Raw genomic sequence first — 24,040 nt, 5'->3', positions numbered from 1 at the left:
CAGCTCTGGTGAACTTTCATCTTAATGAATTCAAGATTCATTTCACAAACATACATATTGACTACAAACACACACACACAGATTTACATATATATACCTTCCGTGTATGAGGCTATACCTTGGGACTTTTTTACTATATAGCAAGGCTGCCACATCACCAGGCTTGCCTCTCAGGTAACACTACTTCAGAACATCAATCAAGAATATCCTGGGCACGATACCAGGAGCTCCACAACTTTAATGACAAAGCATCAGGGAGTCTGAGCAGTGAATAACCGAACAGGAAGAGACCTGGGCTCCTTGCCCACCTCCATAAATCATCTGCTGACTTGTAGACCGACATGCAGCAAATGAGTTTTCAAGTGCCCATGCCTCAGTTTACCCACCTGTAAAAGGCATAATGTATTCCTCAAAGGGATATAAGGAGAACCAGTGAGGTAATGTCTAAGCCTTTGGAACTCCTTGGCAGAAAGGCGCTATATAATTACTATTTGGTATTTAAGTTGCCCTTCATGTGTGCCAAGTAGTTTATGATCATTCCTTGCAAGTTACTCCCAGCTACTCTGAAGTTGTCTTCATGTCTATTTCCACTGAAAGGATGAAGAAACTGAACTGCAGAGAAGTGTAGGGATTTGCCTAGGGTCACTAAGATGGCATTGAGATCTCAGAAGAGGACTTTTCAAGTCCTCCCACTCCCTCAACCATAACTGAATCCACATTGTCAACACAAACTATACCTACAGATGAATTCCCCATTATGCTGCTCTGAAACAGCCCTCATGGAGCAAAAAACACTGTAACTTGTTTTTGTAGAATAAAGTGAATGGTGAGGAGATGAAACAGAAACCAAAGCTCTAGAATTAGTAACCTAGACTTCACAATCACTCTTTTTTTTTTAACACATCTATATTTCTCTTCACTTCCGGTATAACAGTGTTTCAGTACCTTCATAATCTCTCTAAAGGGCTCATATTTTTCTATGAATAATTTTCAGGGCCAACCCTAAGAAGGCATAGAGTCCAGGTTAAATCACCCTGAGTTTTGCCTAGCAAAATACATGCTAGCATTGTCACACAAGTTGTAGCTCATGAGAATTAACGTCAAGAAGGTAAGGGACGAGAAGATGCATGTCACACAGGGTACATATAGAGCGCGAGGGTTCGTGGAAAGGCGGAAAGTACCAGCTTGCTTGAGTGTCAGCTGACCTCCTCCCCACCAGCCACTTCGATGAGAGTTGCACAGAGCCAACACTGGAGGCCCCCCGTCCACTTTGCCTACAGAGAGTTCTACCCAAGAGTGTGAACCCAGCTCTCTTAAACCATGCTCCTCTAGTCCTCACATCTGTTTTCTCCCCTGCTTCATTTAATGACTGATTTACCATCTTTTGGTAAATGAAGCATCTTTTGGTTCTGAATCCTGTACTCTCACTAAAATGACATAAAACGTGTGGATACAACATCTAAGAAGTGCTGTTCTGGTTGTTCAATGAGCAGCAGCCAGATAACCTCAGAGTCAAGTGCAATGACAGAGCTTGTTACCATAAACTTGGATAGAAAGTTACAAAGCACCATAGGGCCTGGCCATGAGGAAAAAGTGAAGTTGGAAGTTGGGTTTCCTCTCCCTAAATACCCCTTCCTTTATCTTTTCCGCTTCTGTCTGTGGGAACATTTTTTTCCACCACCCCTCCACTCACTGGCCCTGGACTTTTCAGAGCATCCCCCTTACCCTCATCCATCATCCATGGAAGTCCCGGATTCCATTCCCTTAAGTGCTATTCCACTAGTTTGATCACGACCACCTCAAAGTCTCAGTCCAAAGAATGGCCGGGAGTGTGGCTCCCCAGCTCCCCCGAGCATCTCCACTGGGTGCCTCTCACACCACACCACACTGGCAGCCAGTGGCCGCAACTGCTGACATTTTCAGGAACAAACACTGCGTCTACCCTGAGCAGGTTCCCACTGAAAGAACTACTGAAGAACATACATCAAGAAAACTAAATCCAGAAGGAAGGACCCATGTGTAGGAAGGAATGGTGAGCAAATAAACTGATAAACATACAGGCAAATATGAAATAAACAGGTTAAATATTGGTGATGACTAATTCAGGAAGCACAAAACAAAGATAAAAATATCAGACAACAGCATGAGGAGAGACGGAATCAAACTTACGGTTACCGAACGGGAAAGGGACGAGTCTGGGGTTAACTTGTGCACACTACTACATATAAAATAGATTAAACAGAAAGGACCTACTGTATAGCAGAGGGAACTATACTCAATGTCTTGCAATAATGTATAATGGAAAAGAATCTGAAAAAGAATATATATATATATAAAATGCAATACATATATTAGACATATAATATAGTTTTATATATATTATATATTATGACATATTTCTATATAGATGTGTAATAGATATAGATCTATAGATATATAATAGGTATAGATATATATAATATAGATCTATGTATAACAGATATATATATATATAGATCAATATCTATTCTTTTTCAGATTCTTTTCCATTATAGGTTATTGAAAGACACTGAATATAGTTCCCTGTGCTATACAGTCAGTCCTTGCTGTTTAGTCTATTTTATATACAGTAGTGTGCATAAGCTAATCCCAAACTCCTAATTTATCCCTTCCTCTTCCCCTTCCCCTTTAGTAACCATAAACTTGATTCTCTCTCTCCCCTAGTGGCTCAGATGGTAAAGAATCTGCTTGCACTGCAGGAGATCTGGGTTCAGTCCCTGGGTCGGGAAGATCCCCTGGAGAAGGGAATGGCAACCCACTCCAGTATTCTTGCCTGGAGAATCCCATGGACAGAGAAGCCTGGCAGGCTATAGTCCTAATACTTCACTTCACTGATTCACTTTGCGGTACAGCAGAAACTGACAAAGCAACAATACTCCAATAAAAATTATCTTTTTAGATGGTAACGATAACCCTATATGCAAAACAGAAAAAGAGACACAGAAATACAGAACAGACTTTTGAACTCTGTGGGAGAATGTGAGGGTGGGATATTTCAAAAGAACAGCATGTATACTATCTATGGTGAAACAGATCACCAGCCCAGGTGGGATGCATGAGACAAGTGCTCCGGCCTGGTGCACTGGGAAGACCCAGAGGAATTGAGTGGAGAGGGAGGTGGGAGCGGGGATCGGGATGGGGAATACGTGTAAATCCATGGCTGATTCATATCAATGTATGACAAAACCCACTGAAATGTTGTGAAGTAATTAGCCTCCAACTAATAAAAAAAAAAAAATTTTTTTAAAAATTATCTTTTTAAAAAAAAAGTATAGTAAGGTTCTTCTATTATCTGAGGTGGACAGAGATTATAATGAATTTCACTGAGACAAATATACACATTAAAATAGTAATAATGATAATTAAAAGAACAGAAATTGAATGATAATTTGCTAACCAGAAGAGGAAAAAGTCAGCACATATCTAGAACAAAACTAGATGAGAACTACTCTATAAAAGGGAAATATTTGCAAAGGGGGTAAATATGGAAATATAAAAACCAAAACTTCACACCATGAGCTTATAGAATCCTACATCAGACCTGACATCAGGAATCCACCCTGCTATGGCTGACCTGCAGCAAAACTGCAACACTTAACCTTGGCCATGACTGCCTTCAAGGCCAGCAAAGGCCCGGCCTGCTCACCTGATTCTGTGTTTACGTTTAGTACAAGGACTTCGTTGATCATTCTCCCTTCATCTTCCCAAGCCTCCTCCCAATAAAGGATTTCAGATGACTTATTTTTATCTTAATATGAGTTTAAATCTGAGTTACCTTTCTTAGAGGAGTCTGGATATAAGCCATAATCCTGAATTTTAATGAAGTACTTTCGTCTGCAAGCAGAGTCCCACCACCAGCGCACAGCAGCAGAGAAATTTTGAGAGGAACAGAGAACTCTTCCTTTGCTATTAATACTTAAGCACCACATCCCAAATACAGCCTTCTGCATATGACCTTGAATTAATACTGTCAATTTATGTATTTTTTATGCACTGCCTTAATTTCCAAGAGTTTCTCAATAAGTGAGCAATTATTTTCCACGCTTGCCTAAATAAAAACTTCAGAGATTTTATATGAAGACCAAAGACAGGTCTATGACAAGACTATGATGTTAGCTGACATCATAAAGGTATCCTATAACATACTAGGTAGGGACAAGTATGAATATGAAGAGCAACATAATGAATCTTTTTTCTCTGTTATTCTCAAGTATTTCCTATTTTCCTCTGGTCCAGCCCTTCCTGAAGCAAATGCTATAGTACAAGCAAAATAGAAGTAGTTCGGTGATCTACTGGAAATTCTTTCTCTGGGGAAGGAAAATTTATTCTTTATAAAATAAAGCCAAAAAAATATTTTTTTTCTCTCTCTCAAGTCCCTAGAACTGTTTTAAGAATGAATGACTTCTGACTTCCAGTGAGATATAAGCCAGTGACACACCTGGATCCAGTCGGTGTGTTTTGAGAGCACATATAGCTTGAAATCCTGCCATGCTGCTTGCTATATTTAGTGAGAAGTAAATATATCAATGGGAACTGTGTCTATGGACAGGGACCTCTACCTGGGAAAGCCACACTGCTTGTGAACACAAGTCGCATACAGTAAGAAAGCACATTCAGAACCGAGAAAGAAGCCAGGGGAGAGTGCAAAGGAGGGACATGCGCGTGTTTTAACGGCTGCGATAATTTGCCATGAAAGGATGTGAAGGCCCGGCTCCTTGCTGCAGCATGCCATGTGCTGCTGAATTCAATTACTGCCATGCTGTCTGCGAGCGAAGGAATGTGTAAACAGGCCATATAGCCTTGCATCAGTTCCACAGAATATTGCACAACACAAAATGCCTCTCGATGTGTCATTTCCTTCTTGGCCATCTTCCCAGCTCCTGACAGTCAGTCAACAGAAAAAAAAAAAAGTACTGCAAGAGATTTAAAACTGCTCCTCTCAAGAGTACATTCTACCAACCACCAGACTTAACTTCCACCAGCGCTTTGACTCCCTCACCATCCTCTTTAAGGAAAAGGGGAAAGGGAACCGTTTTTTTAAACTGTGATTATTCTCTTAAGTCAAAGGTGGTCAATGATGGTTTGGATCTTAGTGACCAAAGGATGCATATTTATGACCATCAAACTGCTGCTTGTGGTTGCTGCCTTGTAAATATCAAAATGTGGCATGGACCCCTGACTGCCACTCCTTGGGCACCTCAGAGACAGGGAAGAACCACAGGAAGTCTGCAAGCCAAGAAGTGGAGGGCATTTTTGCAGTAACATGGGGCTTGGAGGGCATTATGCTACGTGAAGTCAGTCAGACACAGAAAAACAGAGACTATGTGATATCATTTATATGTGGAATCTAAAAAATACAACAGACTAGTGAATAAAACAAAAAAGCAGCAGACTCACAGATATATAAAACAAACTCGTGGTGACCAGTGGAAAGAAGGAAGGGGGGACGGGCCATGCAGGAGTAAGGGAGGAATAAAAGGGGCTATTATGGGATAATAAAAAGCCATGTGTAGGGACTTCCCTGGTGGTTCAGTGGTTAAGACTTCACCTTCCAACGCAGGGGGTGTGGGTTCAATCCCTGGTTGGGGAGCTAAGATCCTATATGCCTGGTGGCCAAAATATCAAAGCATAAAACAGAAGTAATAGTGTAACAAATGCAACAAAGACTTTAAAAGGTGGTCCACATTAAAAAAAAAAATCTTTAAAAAATATCACACATGTGAAACGTTTAAAAATTGTAAAGCCCTATAGAATTTAGAGAATCTTTCATTTGATAAAAAAAAACTGTTTTCCCATTAAAAAAAAAAGTTAAGGGTTGTTTTTTTTTTTTTTTTTTTTTTTTTTACTAACACTTCCAACCAGAGAGTAAAATTCAGGCCTGTGGCATCAGGGGTGTGGTACGAGGCTTATCAAGCATTTCTCAAATTGTCTTCACAGATAGCAAGAATTTGAACACACAAACTGTGTCCAGACAAATCAAACAGCTTTAAAACAATTTTGCTGTCCCTTCATCCAACACACTTTACATGTTTCCCATCCTTTTTCACATCTGACCAAGCTCTATGTCAGCATCCACCACTGATAAATAAGCAAAGATCATGGGCCAGGCTCCATTAAAAGTCTAGTCCTACACCCAACCAGGGTGAAGAGCAGTGGAGGATAAAAGCCAGCTGCCCTGACACCATCTGCAATGAGGAATAGAGAATGTCAAGACCACGATTCTTGCCACCCTTTCTGGGGCTGAAGAACTGGATGGAGGGACTGGCCTGGCGGTCCGGTGGTTAAGACTTGACCTTCCAACGCAGGGGGTATGCTTCTGACCCCTGGTCAGGGAAGTAAGACCCCACATGCTGCATGGTGTGGACAAAAGTTTTAAACTGAACATTCACTGGAAGGACTGATGCTGAAGCTGAAACTCCAGTACTTCATTCACCTGACGTGAACAGCAGACTTTTTGGAAAAGACCCTGATGCTGGAAAACATTGACAGAAGAAGGAGAAGGGGGCAACAGAGGATGAGATAGTTGGATGGCATCACTGACTCAACGGACATGAGTTTGAACAAAATCTAGAAGATGGTGAAGGATAAGAAAGCCTGGCATGCTGCAGTCCACAGGGTCGCAAAGAGTCGGACACCACTGAGTGACTAAAGAACAGTGAACAACAACAATATTTTAAACAGGAACAAAAATAGTCTTTATGGAAATATTCAATATTCATTAAAAAAAATTTTTTTTGAAGAACTGGGTGGAACAGCATGGGAGAAAAATGAGATGCTTCAGGGCCCGGATCACTGTTTTATTTAAGTCTGTCTTAACTGTTCAGCTTATAAAGTAAAACCTCTGCAATCAGAAGTGCACAGAATGTAGAATAATAAAATGTTCTCCAAAGAATTAAAAATGTGCAATGAACTGGGCACAGGTGACAAGAAGCAAGCAGGAAAAGAAAACAGTTTGGCTGCAGGACGCAAGCCTGACAAGCTGGTGAAGCCGAGTGCTGAGACAGCCCTGAAACACACATGGTACCCTGCATACCCAGAAAGGTTCTCCATCACCGAAGCGCTAGCCCAACTGAAGTCACAAAAGGAGTTGAGCAGAGCAGGGCTGCAGCCATGCTCTCCAAGCCTGCAGGAAAGGAGCCAGGTCATGGGGCTTTCCCCTTCTCACACCAGCTCAGGACTGGTAGGTGGCCAGCACTGACCAAAAGTGTCCCAGTAGCAAAGATACAGATGATGGCTTTGGTCTCTCCTGGAGAGTAACTTCCCTGGGGCACAGCACCCAGAAGCTCTTAGAAGCCCATTCATGTGCATTAGGTAACAGATTTGCAGGTGTACTGGCAAGGGAGAATTTGCAAAGCTGAGTGATAGAGAGTATAAAACCACCAGGCTTGTTCATTTGAGGATCCATAAGATACTTTGGCTACAGATTTACCCAGCTGCCAAGCAAGGCAAATAACCTCTTTATGTTCAAATATCTAATATTCTTCTCCCATAAGAGGACTGATCTGGCCTGACTTGCTATTGACCTGCTGATACCAAGCACCACAAGGTATCACCCACCCTATATTCATCCGGTAATTATCAAACTGGTCTAATTCAGAGTGAAGCTACTAGCAGTGGAACTTGGGGTCACCTTGCAGAACTTTAGATGTCTTCCAGAATAAAAAGTCAGAAGACCTTTCAGGAAATGGTACCTCAAAAAATTATTTCTCCTCTGGCAGCAATGACATTTCTGATATAAGCACTTATGGAGAAGTAGGTGACATTGGTGGTCCAGTGAACCACCATCCCCATCATTCATCTTTGTAAGATTTTTCCCCTCAAGGTCAGGCTGCACCTGTACCTTGTTTTAACCAATAGAATATGTAAGAAGTGACTCTACTCCAATTCTGAGCCTTCAGAAGCCTTACAAAGGCCTGAAAGTTCCCACTTTTGCACCCAAGGGAACCCTGAGCTGCCACATAGGAAGTCAGACTCCGCTAGAAAAGGCCACTTGGAGAGGGTGAGGCTCTGGAACTATAGGAGAGAGAGAGAGAGACCCAGCTGTTGCCTCCTTCCTGCTGAGCCCAACCTTCCAGTCACCCCATGAAGGCATCAGGCAAGGGACTGAGACCATCATGCATGTTCCAGCATCAGCTGCCATCTTACTGCAAGGAAGACCATAGAAAACCCATCCAGATGAACCCCAGTCAACCCACAGAGTCGTGAGAAATAATAAACTGGTGGCTGTTTTCTTTCTCTCTCTTTTTTTTTTTTTTTTGGTCTTTATTTATTTATTTAATTTTATTCTATACCAGGAAGCTTTGGGGATCTTAGTTCCTTGACCAGGGATCAAACCTGGGTTTCCTGCAGCAGAGGCACGGAGTGCTAACCACTGAACCACCAGGGAATTCCCTGGTTGCTATTTTAAGCCACTGTGTTTGGGGATGGTTTGTTATTTAGCAATAGATAACTGACAGAGCAGCAAAAGAATAAAAAGACTTCTGACTGTGTAAGGTGATTTACTTTTTCCATCCTCTGCACAGCCAATAATACCCTTCCATCAGTCTTCCTCCTTAACTCAGAACCACAACAGTACAATATGACACCGCTGAGCAAGATTTCAACTTCCTGGAGAAGTTCTTTCAACAGGACTGCAGTTGGAACCGACTGCATACGTGAAACAAAAGATCCTAATAGAAACTGATGTTTGAAAGAGTTAGGCATCCAAATGCATTACTGTAGCTGCTGCTGCTCCACTGACTTCTGCTGGCAACATACGGCAGTACCTCTTCAGAGCTAACTTGCCAACAGAAGGTCAACATGCCTTGCCTAAACACAAGGCTGACAAATTTGGGATCTTAAGTATGATGTCATGTCTTAAACTGATAAGCTGGCAGAGAAAATAAATGACATTTCGTAAAGATGTGTACCATTCTCATGTTTATGCTACTTAAGATGAAGGTTCTAATAAGTCATCGGCTGTGTTCCTTTAAAGTGAAGTTTTATAACTGAGATGAATCACAACTGCAAAAGATCAAAGTTAAAAAACATCAATGATGCCATGGGGTACTTTTTAATCTTGTAATGAGTGATGATCATGTGCTCTTATGAAGTTCGTCCAACTGCCAGTGCCAGATGTGTATATTAAGAGAAGGAGTTGTTTGTGATGTGACAGTACCCGTTCAGCTGCCAGAGACAGAAAACATACAAGGATGAACCCTTTCTGATTTTTTGAGTGAAAAGCACGCCTTGACAGATGGGCTGATAAGTGAGGCCTCCGAGGACGGCATCAGTGCCCTAGCATCCTCTCTTGGACTTTGCTGTGAACAAACTGTTTATCATCAGTTCTGCCCAGCTGTCCCCAGGCAGCATGAATACCTGCTCCAGCACAATTTATAATACTTATTAGTGTCATTTACTAATGAGCAGAAATTAGTAAAGCCATCTGCAAGAAAAGAAAAAAATATTACCCGAGAGAACAGAAGCTAGATGGTATCTATTTCCTGGAAGTGTACTCTAAGCAGAAACTACAGCAAACTTCTGACGCTGAAACTGATGTAATAATAGCTCATGCTTACTGAGCACTTACTACCCGACAGTCCCTGGGCTGTGCATTTTAGATACATGACCTCACTTAACATCTTTGCAGCAACGGATGAGGAAGATACTACTATTAGTCTTCTCACTATATTATTAATTATTTTTCTCATTTTAACAGAGGAGGAAACTGAGGCCAAGAGAACTTAGGTCACTTGCCTACCACCACACAACTGGTGAACGGTGGTGTCCTGGGCTTTCAATCCAGACAGCCTGATGCAAAAGCCCACACCCTTAATCACTGTCCTGTTGCTGAGTAAAGACCTAACCAGTTAACCCGGAACCTGTCCTTGTTCAAACAGCTCATCTGCCGGAAGTAGCCTTTTCCACTTATACTGTGATCTTCTGAAGAAGGAGTGAAATTCCATTAACAGGAATCAAGACAGTAAAATACTCATTCCCTTCAAACTTTTGCAGTAATAAACAGACGTACACTCTTTCAATGACAACCATTACTTACAGAATTAAAATTTTGTGGGAGACGATTCTAAAACAATTGCATTCACTGTCTTTTTTTTTTTTTTCCTCCCTTCAGGAAAGGCTTTTCCTAAAGCTCTTCTCTGTTAACGGTTGAGACAATAAGGCACTTTGAAGAAGTCTAGAACAGCAGTCGGCAAACCACAACTTGTATGCCAAATCTGACCCCCTCCCCATCTCTTTTTGTAAATAAAGCTTTATTGATATGCAGCCACTACCATTTGTTTATGTATTGGTGAAGGCTGCTTTTGAGCTACACTGGTAGAGTTGAGTCCCTGTGGCAGATATCATAGGACCCAGAGAGTTGAAATCATTTCCCATCTGGCATGTTACAAAAAAAAGTCTGCCAACCCATGTTCTAGAGGATTCTTCATTTAACATTATACACACACCTATCAATTAAAAGCCTTCAACTCACAGTTGAAGGAAATTGAAAATCCTGGGCATTTTCCACACCTGGGAGTCTCAAAACTAAAGAACAATACTGAGAAGAGGGTTTTACTTACAAACATTCAATGTTCAGACGGCCAAGAGCAGAGCAGAAGGAAATAACCCCGTGCTGAGAATACAGGTTGTAGGATTAAAATGTTACTGATACCAGACACAGCCAGACACTGAGTTTGGCCAGTCACCTTGTGATGTCAGAGAAACGACATCGCACTTGCACAGATATTTTTGGTTTGTGAGCAGATCTAGAGCAGTGGTCCACCACTCGATTTCTATACCTGCTTCTCCCCAGCACCTTCAGCGGCATCAAAAGCCTAAACTCAGGTCACATGCATACTGTCTGCTCTATCCCTAACTCTCACTGCTTTCAGAGCACTTCTCTGTCTTCACAGGGACTGGGCCTAGCAACTGTTAATTCTGCCAACGGCCTCCTGGGAATGAGGTGATACTACCCTTGCTTGAAAGAGAAGTGACTCTCCCAAAGCTATTCTACCTCCTTCTTCTGTCACGACTTTCAGAATGAGGCAGCACCCGCCTTCCCCGGCTTCCTCTCCCAACCATCATGTCTGAGCATCAACGTGTGAGCATCTGGAGATATACACAGAGACAGAGACACATACACACACACACAATGATGGTTTTTCCAAGAACTGAGAAAAGCAGCTGAGATCAGCAGGAAACATCTTTACGAGATAAGTATTAGTCGTGTTAAATGTGAAAAGACTACCATCCTGCCTGGTGCATTATTAAGAGAGATGCCCCTGCCTTTTCAGGAACTCGGGGGGCTAATCAGATAAAATGCTAGATGTCTTCCCTCTTAAGCCATCGTTCCAGATGGACAGCGGTCCAGAAAAGTCAGGCAAAAATCCGAAATCAGGCCAGAGAGCCCTATGCTGATCCATTCACCTGCACTGCATGATCACTGGCCCTGAGCACCAGAGACGGGGCAGCCAGAGACTTGTGTGTGGCGACCGCCTAACAGGACACTCTTAACCTCAGCGGACAGAGCCAGCGCTCCCAACGTTGGGAAACCTAGAAGAACGCCACACACATGAAAGGAGGAGAAAAGAAAAACCTCAAAGACCGACTTTTCAGGCAGGAAACCTCTCTAGTTTGGGCGAGCAGTCAGCCTTCGTGAGAAGAGACAGTGGCGAGAGGAGCGGAAGGTAACACGTCTTCCCATCGCTCAAGGACAAAGCGGCCCCAGGGGCAGAGGGGAGACAAAACTTCACCAGCCCTTTGCTCTCAATTTTAGGGGCAGAAGAGCTACGCCATTGTCTTGGCAGGTGTATCATTATATAACAAAGATTTCTGCCAGCTGTCCCTCCACCACAAGCCAAATTAAACTCTCAAAACACAATGGCTACATCTCCAATGGATTCACTCATCAAAGGCAGAGTTTTGTATGATGTTTCCATTGGCACGGAATTTTTAAGGTTGTATATATTAAATAATCTTTAATCCTTAAACATATTTAAATTAGGCTCTGGTAAGTATGTTCAAATCAGTTTTAGGGGCGGAGGAGGGAGTAAACCTGTTTTAATTTAGATGTAAGAGGAAAATGCATATTAGCCCAAATGGATGATGGGCACGGCCTTCAAATGATGCTGGTTCAACCTTCCAGATGGCCCAGGAGACAAATAAACCAAGGCAGATTTAAATCTGGCTTGACTCTATCTGCTAAAGAAACTATCTATGGCAATTACTAGAACATGAGCAAACAACAGTGTTGTAACAATCAAGCAAGTTATCATTTGCAAATAAATTCTTTGTAATTAAGCAGTGTGCTCTCTATAAAGGGAATTGAGTGGGCGAGTTAAAAAGTTAAAACACATTCTTAGACCATGGGAAACACACACAAAAGCTTTTTGACTAAGCTCAGGATTTTTCAGTTTATTGTTTTCTTCCTCAGCTCTCGTGGGTCTGTTCTGCCTCATCTATTGTGTCCAGTGGATGAGCAGAATCTTTTAGCAAAAAAACTTAGAGTAACGGAAATTCACAAAGTTATGTTGGGCTTAGCAATTTTGAGGCAAAGGTGAAAAGTGTAATTTGATTTTCCACTAACTGTGAAGATCTAATTGCCCCTCGTAAAAATATATGCAGATAGCAAACTTGGCAAAGAAACTCTTCACGTGAAAGTAGCACTAACTTATCTTGGAAAAATTCCTCACAGGGTCTCCACAAACTCTATTCCCATTTCCAAAAGGAAGGCAAGCACTTACTTCTGGGTTCCCGGGGTCCATCCACTGTGACTTTAATAGCTCTGTGATAGGTGGCTACTTGGGGAGGATTTGTGAAGACAGTTATGGTCAAGGTGAAACTCTTGCCTGCAGATAGAAAAAGGAAAATCCACAGTGAATATAAAAAGACAGTATTGATGGTAAAATGGCAGTACTAATGTCTTCATGGGGTCGCAAAGAGTTGGACACGACTGAGCGATTGAACTGAACTGAATGTCTACATTGCATTTAAGCATCTTTGAAGAAGTAACCAAACATGAACAAGGGTCAAGACTCCTTATTCTAATGAGAAACCCTCTGATGGCCATTTTAGACAGTCACTAAGCTCATGAACACAAAAATCCTCATCTTCATGGCAGTCTTGTACAAGGAGGCTCCAATTTCAAAAAAGAGTTGCTCAGTAGCAAGAGCTCTAATAGAAACAAAAACTCTGGACCACTTGAAGAGGGTTCTCTTTGCTTTCAGTTTTTCTACAACATCAGGAACACATCCAAGCAGACAATTTTAGAAGTCTTTATTTAGGATTAGGTCATGACCCCGTGAGAGAACAATACTAAATCACTGTTGATTATGCTATTGACTTCACATGGCTTTAGCATTTCATTTGCTTAACTGCACTACAATGAGAAGATGAAAGAGTAAGATTCTTATGGGAATCATTTTAACAGGAGCCAGTGTCTCCCGTCCTGGCCTTAATGTGCCTGTGGTATGATGATTTCATCATTACTGGAACAAAGTTTCTCTCCTCCCTGCCCACCCCTTCCCTAACATACCTCCTCCTCTAAGAGCAATCTTGAAATGACTCCCTGACAGTAACTTATTTTTGGCTAAATGTACATGACATCTCCCAATGTAAATATGAACACTTGCTTTCAGCAGAGAGTGTGCTTCACTGAAAAAGTACATTTGATGTTTCAAATTAATGAGCTAAAAAGAGGTGATGAAGGCGGGGGTGGGTTGGGGGGGTGGAAGGGGGAAGGGTGGCAAAAATGATGGGGAGAAGTTTGGGTGCAGATCTGGCTGTTTGCTTTCTCCAGAAGATACCAGACTGCTACCCAGACTCACTGACAGTTGTAATCAGTTAGATTTGCGACGGTTAGTCATGTCAGATAGTCAAAACTGCAAACTGTTACAAGACAGGAAAAGGTGGGCGTGAAGCAGTGACTCAATAAAACATTCAGCAATCTCAGGCCAGAGAATTCATTTAGCCTGCTCCTGGGACAGAGCTTTGAAAAGCTCCTTTCCTTTTGCTTTTTTTTTTTTTTTTTTTGGTCAAAGACTGTTTTTCCCTTTACTGAAAGCAGAGGGTATGAAATCAAAACACAAATCTTAAACAATATGTAGCAACACAGAGTTTAATGCAATCTTTTCAAAGCTTAATATGGAACAGGTTGTAGAGTAGGCTTAATGTAGAACAGGTCTTTGGCTGTCAAGTCTAGTGAATGGGTTTTCTTTTCAACCCAGACCATGTAAGTTCCTAAAATGTGTTTAAGACACATATCATTTGTTACTAGGCATATATAGTTTTAAGTCTCTTTGGCTACCCTGTGGCCAAGAAGGTGGGGTGGGGGAAAGAAAGAGAGAAAGGCAGGGGGAGGGAAATGTGAAGAAAATGAATATTGATTAGAAACCTATGAAGTACCAGTCACTTCATACACGTTATCTCATTTAATCCTACCCACTCAGGTTTATCACCCTCATTTCACAAATAAGGAAACCGAAGCTCAGAGAATCTTACTAATTTAACCACACAACTAATAAGTGGAAAAAAATCAGGATCTGAAACCAAGTCTTCCAGACCCTAAAATTAATGCTCTTCTTTTCGACTTTGTTAGAGAACATTTTTAGACACTAATAGGTAATTTATTGCTACATGTGTCCCAAACAGCTCTATCAGACCAAGAAACAAATAGAAATCTACTAATGAAGTATGTCAGCCAGAATGATGAAATCATCTATCTTTAAAGTGTCACTGATATTCTGTATTTCATCCATGATATATTGAATGTTACATGGATTTAAGAAATTTAATTATCTGGTTAGGGAACAGAGGATTTATTATAAATGTTAAGAGTAACCAGAAGAATAAGGCAGCCAGGAGTCTGAACTACTCACAGAAAACTGAAAGTCTACAGAAATGGAGATTAGAAAGTTGAATTAGAAAGCCACTAGATCCAGATCAGGACCTTAAAACAGTGGGATTAATCCTTTGTCTGTTGCTTCATTTGCTATTATTTTCTCCCAATCTGAGGGCTGTCTTTTCACCTTACTTATAGTTTCCTTTGTAGTGCAAAAGCTTTTAAGTTTCATTAGGTCCCATTTGTTTAGTTTTGCTTTTATTTCCAATATTCTGGGAGGTGGGTCATAGAGGATCTTGCTTTGATTTATGTCGGAGAGTGTTTTGCCTATGTTCTCCTCTAGGAGTTTTATAGTTTCTGGACATGTATATGGAATTTAGAAAGGTGATAACGATAACCCTATATGCAGAACAGAAAAAGAGACACAGAAACACAGAACAGACTTTTGAACTTTGTGGGAGAATGTGAGGGTGGGATATTTGAAAAGAACAGCATGTATACTATCTATGGTGAAACAGATCACCAGCCCAGGTGGGATGCACGAGACAAGTGCTCGGGCCTGGTGCACTGGGAAGACCCAGAGGAATCGGGTGGAGAGGGAGGTGGGAGGGGGGATCGGGATTGGAAATACATGTAAATAAAAAAAAAATAATAAAATAAAATAAAATAAAAAAAAAAAAAAGAAAGAAAAACAAACAAACAAAAAAAAAACAGTGGGAAGATCTGGAGGAGTGAACGGGTTGAACTCCTAGAATGAAACTCAATTTGCATTAAACCATTTAAAAAAAAAAAAAAAAAAAGATCCATTCTGGGTTGGATCAATGGCTTATGAGCCAGGACTGTGTTTCTAACAGTGCTTCAAGAGTGGTGCTTAGAAGACAGTTGTCATCCATGGCACGAATCTTCATAAATCAAGGATGTACACATCTCAATTGTCCTTAATGATTCTTAACAACCACAAGAGACAGTGCCCATGAATCTACCTAAACCATTTCTGAGAATATTGCCATTTGAGACTTTCACAATGTACTCTGGATATTAAAATGCATTGATGCTTCTCCACAATTCATAGAAACACCTCACATAGAACAAAAGAAGGTGAAATATAAAATTCACCATCCAATATTCACAACAGAACCGATTTTCTATAAAGACTTATTTTAAAGAGTTGGGTCTGAGAGAAAGGAAACCGATATGAAAGTGTGACTGAAGTCTTCTAAAATCAAATCCTAAGAATCAAGATGTACTTTAACAACTAAAACAAAAGCCAAGGAGGTTCCTCCCACTTCTTACTGCCCCTTCAGAAGCAATATGAACCTAATGGTTCCAGAAACTATCACCCAACTAGGTCATTTGCTCTTGTCCCTATAAACAGTGATACATTTCTGAAGTCAAATGTTTATATGAGTATTCGTGACTTACTCCCTTAAATTAAAAAAATTGTTCCAAATCCCATTGTTTAATACTCTCCATAAGTGATAAAAAATGCAGGCTCTTACTTAGGGAGCTAGCACTCATTAGACAACTAATTGTAGCATCCTTAGCTTCATCTAGGAACTAGTTCTGCAATATGTCCTCAAGTCATATATTTTCTGAGATACACATAGGACCTGTCATTGAAAGACAGTTCCAACCTAGCCCGAGGGGCTGTCAGAAATAGTGGGGAAAGTTAAGACTATAAGCACAGATTGTATCCGGAATTGACAAAGTACCATGCTTTGCACACTACAGGTGTTTAGAAGTGCTTGTAAATTAAAAGCAACTCGCTTCATGTCAAAAGTGAGGAAGCACACCAAGAAAACTTAAAGACCAAAGTCACTTTCAATACTTTGCTTGAAATACAAAGGAGAAAAAGAGAAAAGACAACTGAAAAATGTAAGCCACTCTCCGCTGAATCCAAGTTTCACCAATGCTCTACTCGTATTCCAAAGCACTTCCAAAAGCTGTGGTCCTCGGATAACCCAGAATGCCAGAGTAAGTAGCAAGGTGACTGCTTTATAAATTGAAAACTGTTTTTTTAATTCCTGAGAGTGTATCTTTCGACCCATGAAAAAATGTAGCATTTGAGGAACTGGCTGTTTTTTCATTTTTTAATGCTACTGAAAATAGAAAATGTAAATAGCTGGGCAGCAAATACAATGGCAGCCTCTTGTTGCCCCAGACTTAAAAATTTGAGAGAAATATAGAAGTGTGAAAATCAAAGAGGAAGCTGGAAAGGGGCTGTCAGAAAGCAGGTCAGGTATACGGGCAGGTTAAAGGGTTTCCTGCCACTGAAGGACTGACCCATTTCTTTTTCAAAAGGGTAGTATCTCATCAGTATTCTCTGTCCTTTTTCCCTCTTCATTTCAGCTTGATATTACTGTTTCCTTTCATATAATATTAACACCCTGATTTAAAAATCTATTATTAGTGATACATCAATTTCTCTGTCTCTCTCCACTCGCTCCCCCCCACCCCCAATCTAAGTCTCGAAGACAAGTCTGGACCAATTTCTCCATCCTGCCTCTGGCAGCAGACTGTGGCATTTCAGATCCTCCACCAAGTCCCGGCTGCTTCAAAGGAAAAATCCTACTTTCTTCAGTTAAGATCATAAGAAATATAGGGGGAGGGGGTCAGCTCTGTTTGGACATAATTACACTTCATCAAAAGAAGCTTTCTTCATCTTCCATGCGTGAAAAGTCTGCAAGCAGTTAAGTCTGTCTTTTTTTTTTTTTAAATATAAAAATTGCTATTTGGGAAACCAGCCAAAACTCAGAAAGCCAATATAGTAAAACAGTGCACACCCTTTGTTTCTCTTTGAAGTTTCTTAAATAAATATGTTGAGGGTTTACAAAGTACACTATCACTTTGCCATAGTTTCTTCTCAAACTGATCAGAGAAAAGTTATGCAGCATCTATATCATACAAAAGCAAGATAAATGAAAACTTGAGTTTGTATCTGTAAAATGATGTATAGCGCCTGGTCTTCTAAATACTAAAATTCAACAAAGTAATATTACATTAGAAGAAAGATGCCCTTCAGAAGATACAAGTAAATCATCATGTTCAAATTTCTCTTGATTCTCACTAGAAAAAAAGAAATTTGAATTGTACAGTGGGCCTACATAGTAACAGAGGGGAAAAATGAATACACACACATACACACTTTACACCTAATCAGTCAAGAGTGAGATAAGATGTATCTTTTTTTTCCTTTTAATGAAAGTGAACTAAACCTGATGCAGAGATAATAACCCCTTGAGTTTTGATTCTACCAGAAGCTCTCATTTTATTTCAAACCTTCAGTGACAGTATCTCATTAGCATGCATCATTTTTTTTTTTTAAGTTAAAAAGTACAACTTCTTGGCCCTGTTCCTAGAAAGTAAACTAAAACTACTCACCGGAAACAGTCTTGCATGAATTTCCCTTATCAAGTTTTTACAATGGTAATAATTTGACATCTGATCCAAACTAAAGGGCAATTATTGGAAATGGTTTAAAAATTGATGCTTCTCATTTCCTAACACAAACCTAGGTTGAAGTCATTCCACAGGTCTTTATAATTTATTTATAATTTATTTCACTCCAGTCCTAAAGTGGTCTATTTTCCCTCTTCTCATCAAAATACTTAAAATGGAAATGTCAGATTCAATCAATCAGTAAATGAACATAATACTTCTAATGAATGATGATTAAAAGTCTTGCCACAGAATAAGTAAATAAAAGCCGAAATCTGGTTTTCTTTGAGACTTTTTTAAAAAAATATTAACCGCATTTATGAAACAGCTACGAAAACCCTAAAAGGGATTATTTTCCCTTTTATGATCTTTTTAAGGATTCCTAATATTCGAATGGGGGGTATGGATGGTGGAAACTCTTAAATAATGTGGAAATATTTAGAGTCCCGATCATTCATCTGTCTAGGCAATTCCACATAGTCATTCTAACATAAGTAATACATTATTCACTTATTCAAATGAAAAGCCTTCTATAAAAGCCTATGATTTTTAAATAAGTTCCTATAGGAGTAAATTAAATCCCACAGAGGTAACATATGTGACAAGTGAAGAGCATTATGCTAGCTGTCCTTGCTACAACTCAGAGCAAAATTGATATTACCAGGAAATTGATCCAATGCACTCCCTTTCCTTTGCCCTTTGCCACTGAATGTACGCAGTTATTTGGCTCCTCATAACTCAGAACTTGAACCTCCAACTGTTCTTCCTTCCACCTCATATGCTCACACCCAGTGAAATTAGGAACTGGGCCTTCTGAAAACATTGTTTGAATTTTCAATATCATAAAACAAATGAAAAAGGCCTGAGTACTCACTAAAACACTCAACCTCATCTGGACATATTTAAAGAAAACTTTCAGTAATTCTATTCAGTAGAAGGTGCTGACTTGTATACAGACTTAGCGTACATTTCATCAGAGGATCCTAACGTGTTTATTCCACTATCCATGTGAAAAATCAGAGACCTACCTCTTCCACTCCGGCCGACAAATCTCAGATCGTTGAATCTTGCTACTTGGTTTTTCATAACAGCAGAGGCATTTCGGAGCTCAGCAGAATAATTTTCATCGTTACCCGCCATGACAGTAACCACAGTCCCATCTGGTACTTCTCCGAGGGCTACCACCTACATAAAACAGGAAAGATAGCAGCAATAATGGCATATCAGAAAAGCTGAAGAACTGAGAATATAGTCTCATCGTAAAGGATGCATTGTACCAGGACTTAGGGCTCCAGACCAGGAATGGCAGACAGGAACGAGGCATCTGCATACGGGTTCGGATGCCACTTCAAACAGACCAACGTTTCAGGGCCCACCCATTTCAAAGGCATGCAAAAGTTTCCTTCATTTGTTGTTGGACTCTTCACAGAATACATGTACATTTTTATTAAATCCCCATGTTAAGTTGTCCATAGGAATTATGCCACAGAAGGAAAGCTGATGCTCCATGTGCAGACGGCATCGTACATATTAAGGCACCGCCTGTCTGCAGCCTGGAGCACCCTGAGGTGTGGTCTCAGCCAGATCATAAGCCCCCCCCCCCACCCTGCCCCGCCCCGCAAAAAAAGGAAGTGTGGTCAGCTCTATGGGAGAAGATATTTAGGGGGAACCTTACAGTTTCTGACTACAGAGAAACCTAAATATGGTGTCGTATCCAGAACTACACTTCATATCCTTACTCTGAGCTGGATATTCAGCATTCAATCACACTGCAAATCATGACAGAATGCCCACTCTGCAGTGGGACCCAGTGGAATATACAAAGCCATCATGAGCTTAAAGTCTAGGTACAGGAATAGAGACATGTAACAGGCTGAAAATGATCACTGACACGAGTAGTACAGACAGAAAATGCACCTTTAGCCAAACTTCTGTCTCATCCTATCTGCCATCTTGGAATGACATACTTGCCTCCTTAATCTTCAGCAGTTAACCTGCAGCCAGCTAACTAGGGAAAGTCAGGATCCAGAATAATCAGTCTTTGAGGCTAATAAACATTTTCACTGCTACCAGGGAACACACTTTTAACCGGGGTCAGCTAACTTGCAAATAGGTGCCTCTGATTAACATGGAGCCCGGAAGGGACTGTCGGTGCAGAGTCTTTGCCGTCATACATAAAACACACTATTCTTAAACCTATTACCAAGGGCCTGTCTCTTAATAATATCCTTTCTCGCAGCTAACTTCCAGGATCCTATAATATTCAGATGATTTCCATCTCTTACTCATTCGGCTTCCAGATGCCCTTGCGGTGACTAAGCCATGGCTCCAACTGCAGTAACCCCACCACCCTCCAATGACAATACTCATGTGTGCTTGCCTGTCTGGCAAATATTACCCTCATCCTTCTGTTCCTCCCTCTTTTGTCAAGATGTCCATAAAGCACACCAAAGCATTTAATTCCGTGCTCCCAATACAATTTGTACATAACTCTCATTAAAGCAGATTTCTTACAGCATGATGAAACAGACACAATCACTATAGTTTAGAGCTGCCTTTCCCCCACCGAGGAAGCCAGCTCCAACACCCCTCCACTCTGCCCTTGGCTCCAGCCAGGGAAGCAACGCAACAAACAAAAGCAAAAAAAAAAATGTCAATGTTTTTTTCACCTTTACTGTTCTTTTAGGCTGTTTCTCAGTTCTATGCCTCCTTTAGTACTCTGCTATTCGGTTTAAAATCTTAAAGCTGTCCTCAAATTATAGAACCCACTTCTACAGCATCCCATTGTACTCAAGTAATCCTCATTTCAATGTACTTATAGGAATGACCATCTTACTCCCTTTGATATGCTAGCCCAAAGCTAAGAGACTCTCTCTAGGGGCCCAGATTATATGAGACAAGAAATTACAACAGGCAAGGGCCTTCATCTGCCTTGTTCACCACTCTATGCTCAGCTCCCAAAACTGTGCCTGGCACAGAGTAAGTGTTTGATAAATATTTTTGAAGTGAATAAATGAAAGAGCTCCATAAAGAGCATCACATCCCACTGCCAACAGTCTGTGAGAGAACCAGTTAAAATTTGAGTCAGCACTCCCAGCTAGAGGCAATATGCCCTTGCTCCAAACTAGTTTTCTGACAACTTTTTCCATCCCAGAGGAGAGGGAATCATGCCCACTGTCCTTTACCCGGAATATATGGTTACTCTATTCAATCTGAGAAGTCTCCCAGGTCAAGGGTAAATCCCATGAGAACATGACTTCCTTCTTGCATACTTGATCTAGTGCCTCAAGCGGCTACTGAACACAGGTAATGCTGTACCCCTGATGGGGGCAATGTACTCATCAACTTTTCAAAGTCACAAGGCCAAAAATGTGCACATCTGAAAAATACTGAAATAACTGACTGTGTTTGCCAGTATTCATTTGAATGCTTGACATTTTTTACACTCAGCATATTGTGTTTTAACACCTGCTGTGTGGCTTTCTATGTCAAAGTAAATATGGAACCAGTAAATGTATTAATGAAGGCAGAAAAGTTGGGACTCTTTAGAAGAGAATTAATGCACTAAAAATCAAGAGGTCCCCCTCTTTCCCCCCCACCTCTGTTACCCTTCTGCCATGATTGCAAGTAACTTCATCTCCTGAAACTACAGTTTTCCAATATAAATTGGAGATAATTTTTTAAAGTCTGTAAAATGTAGAAGATATACCATAAGTATAGAGTATAATTATAATGATGTGCTTTTAGTAAGATGAGCAGGCTAACTTCTGTTCCAAGTCGGCTGTGTGCTAAACACAGGCTTTTCCTTATAAGCATCCTTAAAGGGTTCAATTCAATATGTAATTCTTTACTTCATGTCCTGAGATGTTTTTTGGTGTTGTTGAGAGATATAGGACAGCTGATGGGTTTCACTCCAGGCTGGCGAAATTTCCGGAAAAAAAGTGAAGAAATCTGCCCCAATATAAAGATTTTTTAGAGCTCTGGGACATTATTATTTTACTGCATGTTTTTAATATAATGGATTTTTTTTTTAGTTAGAAGAAAAGGAAAATTAATTCAATATGGGAAAATATGAAAGAAAAGATCCCTAAGAGTGAAATACATAAATCCATTTTTCTTTGCTTAAGCAGTATAATAATGGCCATATTAAATAATGGTATGTTTTATGTATCACATTTAATAACAAAACAAATAGGTCATCACAAATTGTGTGAATCTTCTATGAGGCTTACAACTTGGCCTGGAAAAAAAATGCTAACTAACAAGATATAGTGATAACTTTTCCTGTTTTGGCTGAATTCTATTTTAGTAGCTAAATATATTGGTTTTTTGTTTTTTTTTTTTCTGCTATTCACTCTACCAAATCAGATTGACTAATGTTTTTTTGAGGGAAAAAAAAGGGAGATACAGAGAAATGACTTTATATCAATCAGAAGTGTAATTATATGTTTGAGGGTTTAAAAAAAAAAGAAGTAGATCTCTGAAGCTAAAAAGTTTCCCTTGGAGATTCTCAACTGTGTTTATCTAAAAGAAAACCAAAAGAATCAAGAAATTTTTACACATTTCATCTGCACCAACAAAGCAATGGAAAACATTTTAAGGGGTAGAGAGCAATCAAAAATCACCTTTTAACTAGTTAGTTTAGCACTCAAAATTTTGTTTCCACACCACCCAATACAAAAGTTCTGTTCTGCAGAGAATAATTTGTGATGAAACTTTAACAGTTAATTTTCTAGGTGCTTTTAAAACATAAAATCTACCAATTCAAGAAACTTCATGGGGAAGAGGGAAGTAATTTTGTGTCCTGACATTTCAGAAGAGAAAGAAGTTCCTTTATTTAGCGCACCTCACCGATAACTAGCATTTAAATCACATGATACAGAGCTTGTGAAAAATAAAGTAAAAGGATATTTAACTCTAAAAACGCTATTGAAAATTTTTATGAGGTTTCCTCTGACTAAATCTGTGAGCTACTCTGAAAGAGGAGCAATGGAGAAGTAACTCAGGCCCTTAAAATTGTTTTTGTGGTCTTATTATATGGAAATTTAAATTGCTTATGACATTTCCATAGACAGAAGTCAAGTCTTCGCTAATCAATTACTCCTAAAGACCAATATCACTTGGACACATTGTACTTGCAGCAAAATTGAAATATAATTATTTTTCAAGATAGAATCTGACCAAATCTATCTTTGGAATAAAAAGAAAGGTAAGGGAGTAATTGCAAAAAGGAAAAGTTTTATTCCTATGGCAAATATTTAAAGACAACTTTAAATAAATGATCACAAAGTTTCACAAATATTAGTTACTTTTAGACTCTAACCTAGAATTCAGAAAAACCTGACTGAACCATAGAGAAAAGAGTAAATACAATATAAAATAGCATTTCTTAATTTTTATACTATATGTCAAAGAGAAATTTGATGGGAATTATTTCAGTTTAAGCCAGAAATTCACGAGCCATGTATCAAGCTGATTTAGAGCATCAAACAACGGATATTCTGGAATTCTAAAAAGATAAAAACAGCAATGCCAAAAGGATGAAAATAATGAATGACATTTTATCATGCCTGTTTTCAAATAGAAGTTTTTTTAATTTATTTCTTTTTCATCTAAAACTATTTGTTTCCATTACCTTACCAGTAAGTTTTATATATACTCAATCCTAAAATTTTTAATTTTAAATAATTTTTCTTGCATCTAAAGGTGTAACACAGAAATAAGCCTGTCTTCAAACAACTTGAA

At 39.8% G+C, this 24,040-nt stretch overlaps 1 protein-coding gene across 4 annotated transcripts in view; it reads right to left on the bottom strand.

Moving 5' to 3' along the window:
• The window catches only part of RUNX2 (RUNX family transcription factor 2), a 232,995-nt gene that overhangs the window by 107,033 nt on the left and 101,922 nt on the right, over window positions 1–24,040 (bottom strand). For all 4 annotated transcript variants that reach the window (XM_061146847.1, XM_061146849.1, XM_061146850.1 and 1 more), the window contains exons 4-5: window positions 19,324–19,480; window positions 12,762–12,866 (exon numbers count right to left, since the gene is read on the bottom strand). In XM_061146847.1, coding sequence (XP_061002830.1) covers window positions 12,762–12,866; window positions 19,324–19,480 — 262 coding nt within the window. The remainder of the gene's footprint in view (window positions 1–12,761; window positions 12,867–19,323; window positions 19,481–24,040) is intronic.

This window comes from Dama dama, chromosome 7 (assembly GCF_033118175.1).
Source record: "Dama dama isolate Ldn47 chromosome 7, ASM3311817v1, whole genome shotgun sequence".
Lineage (NCBI taxonomy): Eukaryota > Metazoa > Chordata > Mammalia > Artiodactyla > Cervidae > Dama > Dama dama.
The sequence above is the reverse complement of the archived record's forward strand: the minus strand, read 5'-3'. Positions and strand labels throughout refer to the sequence as shown.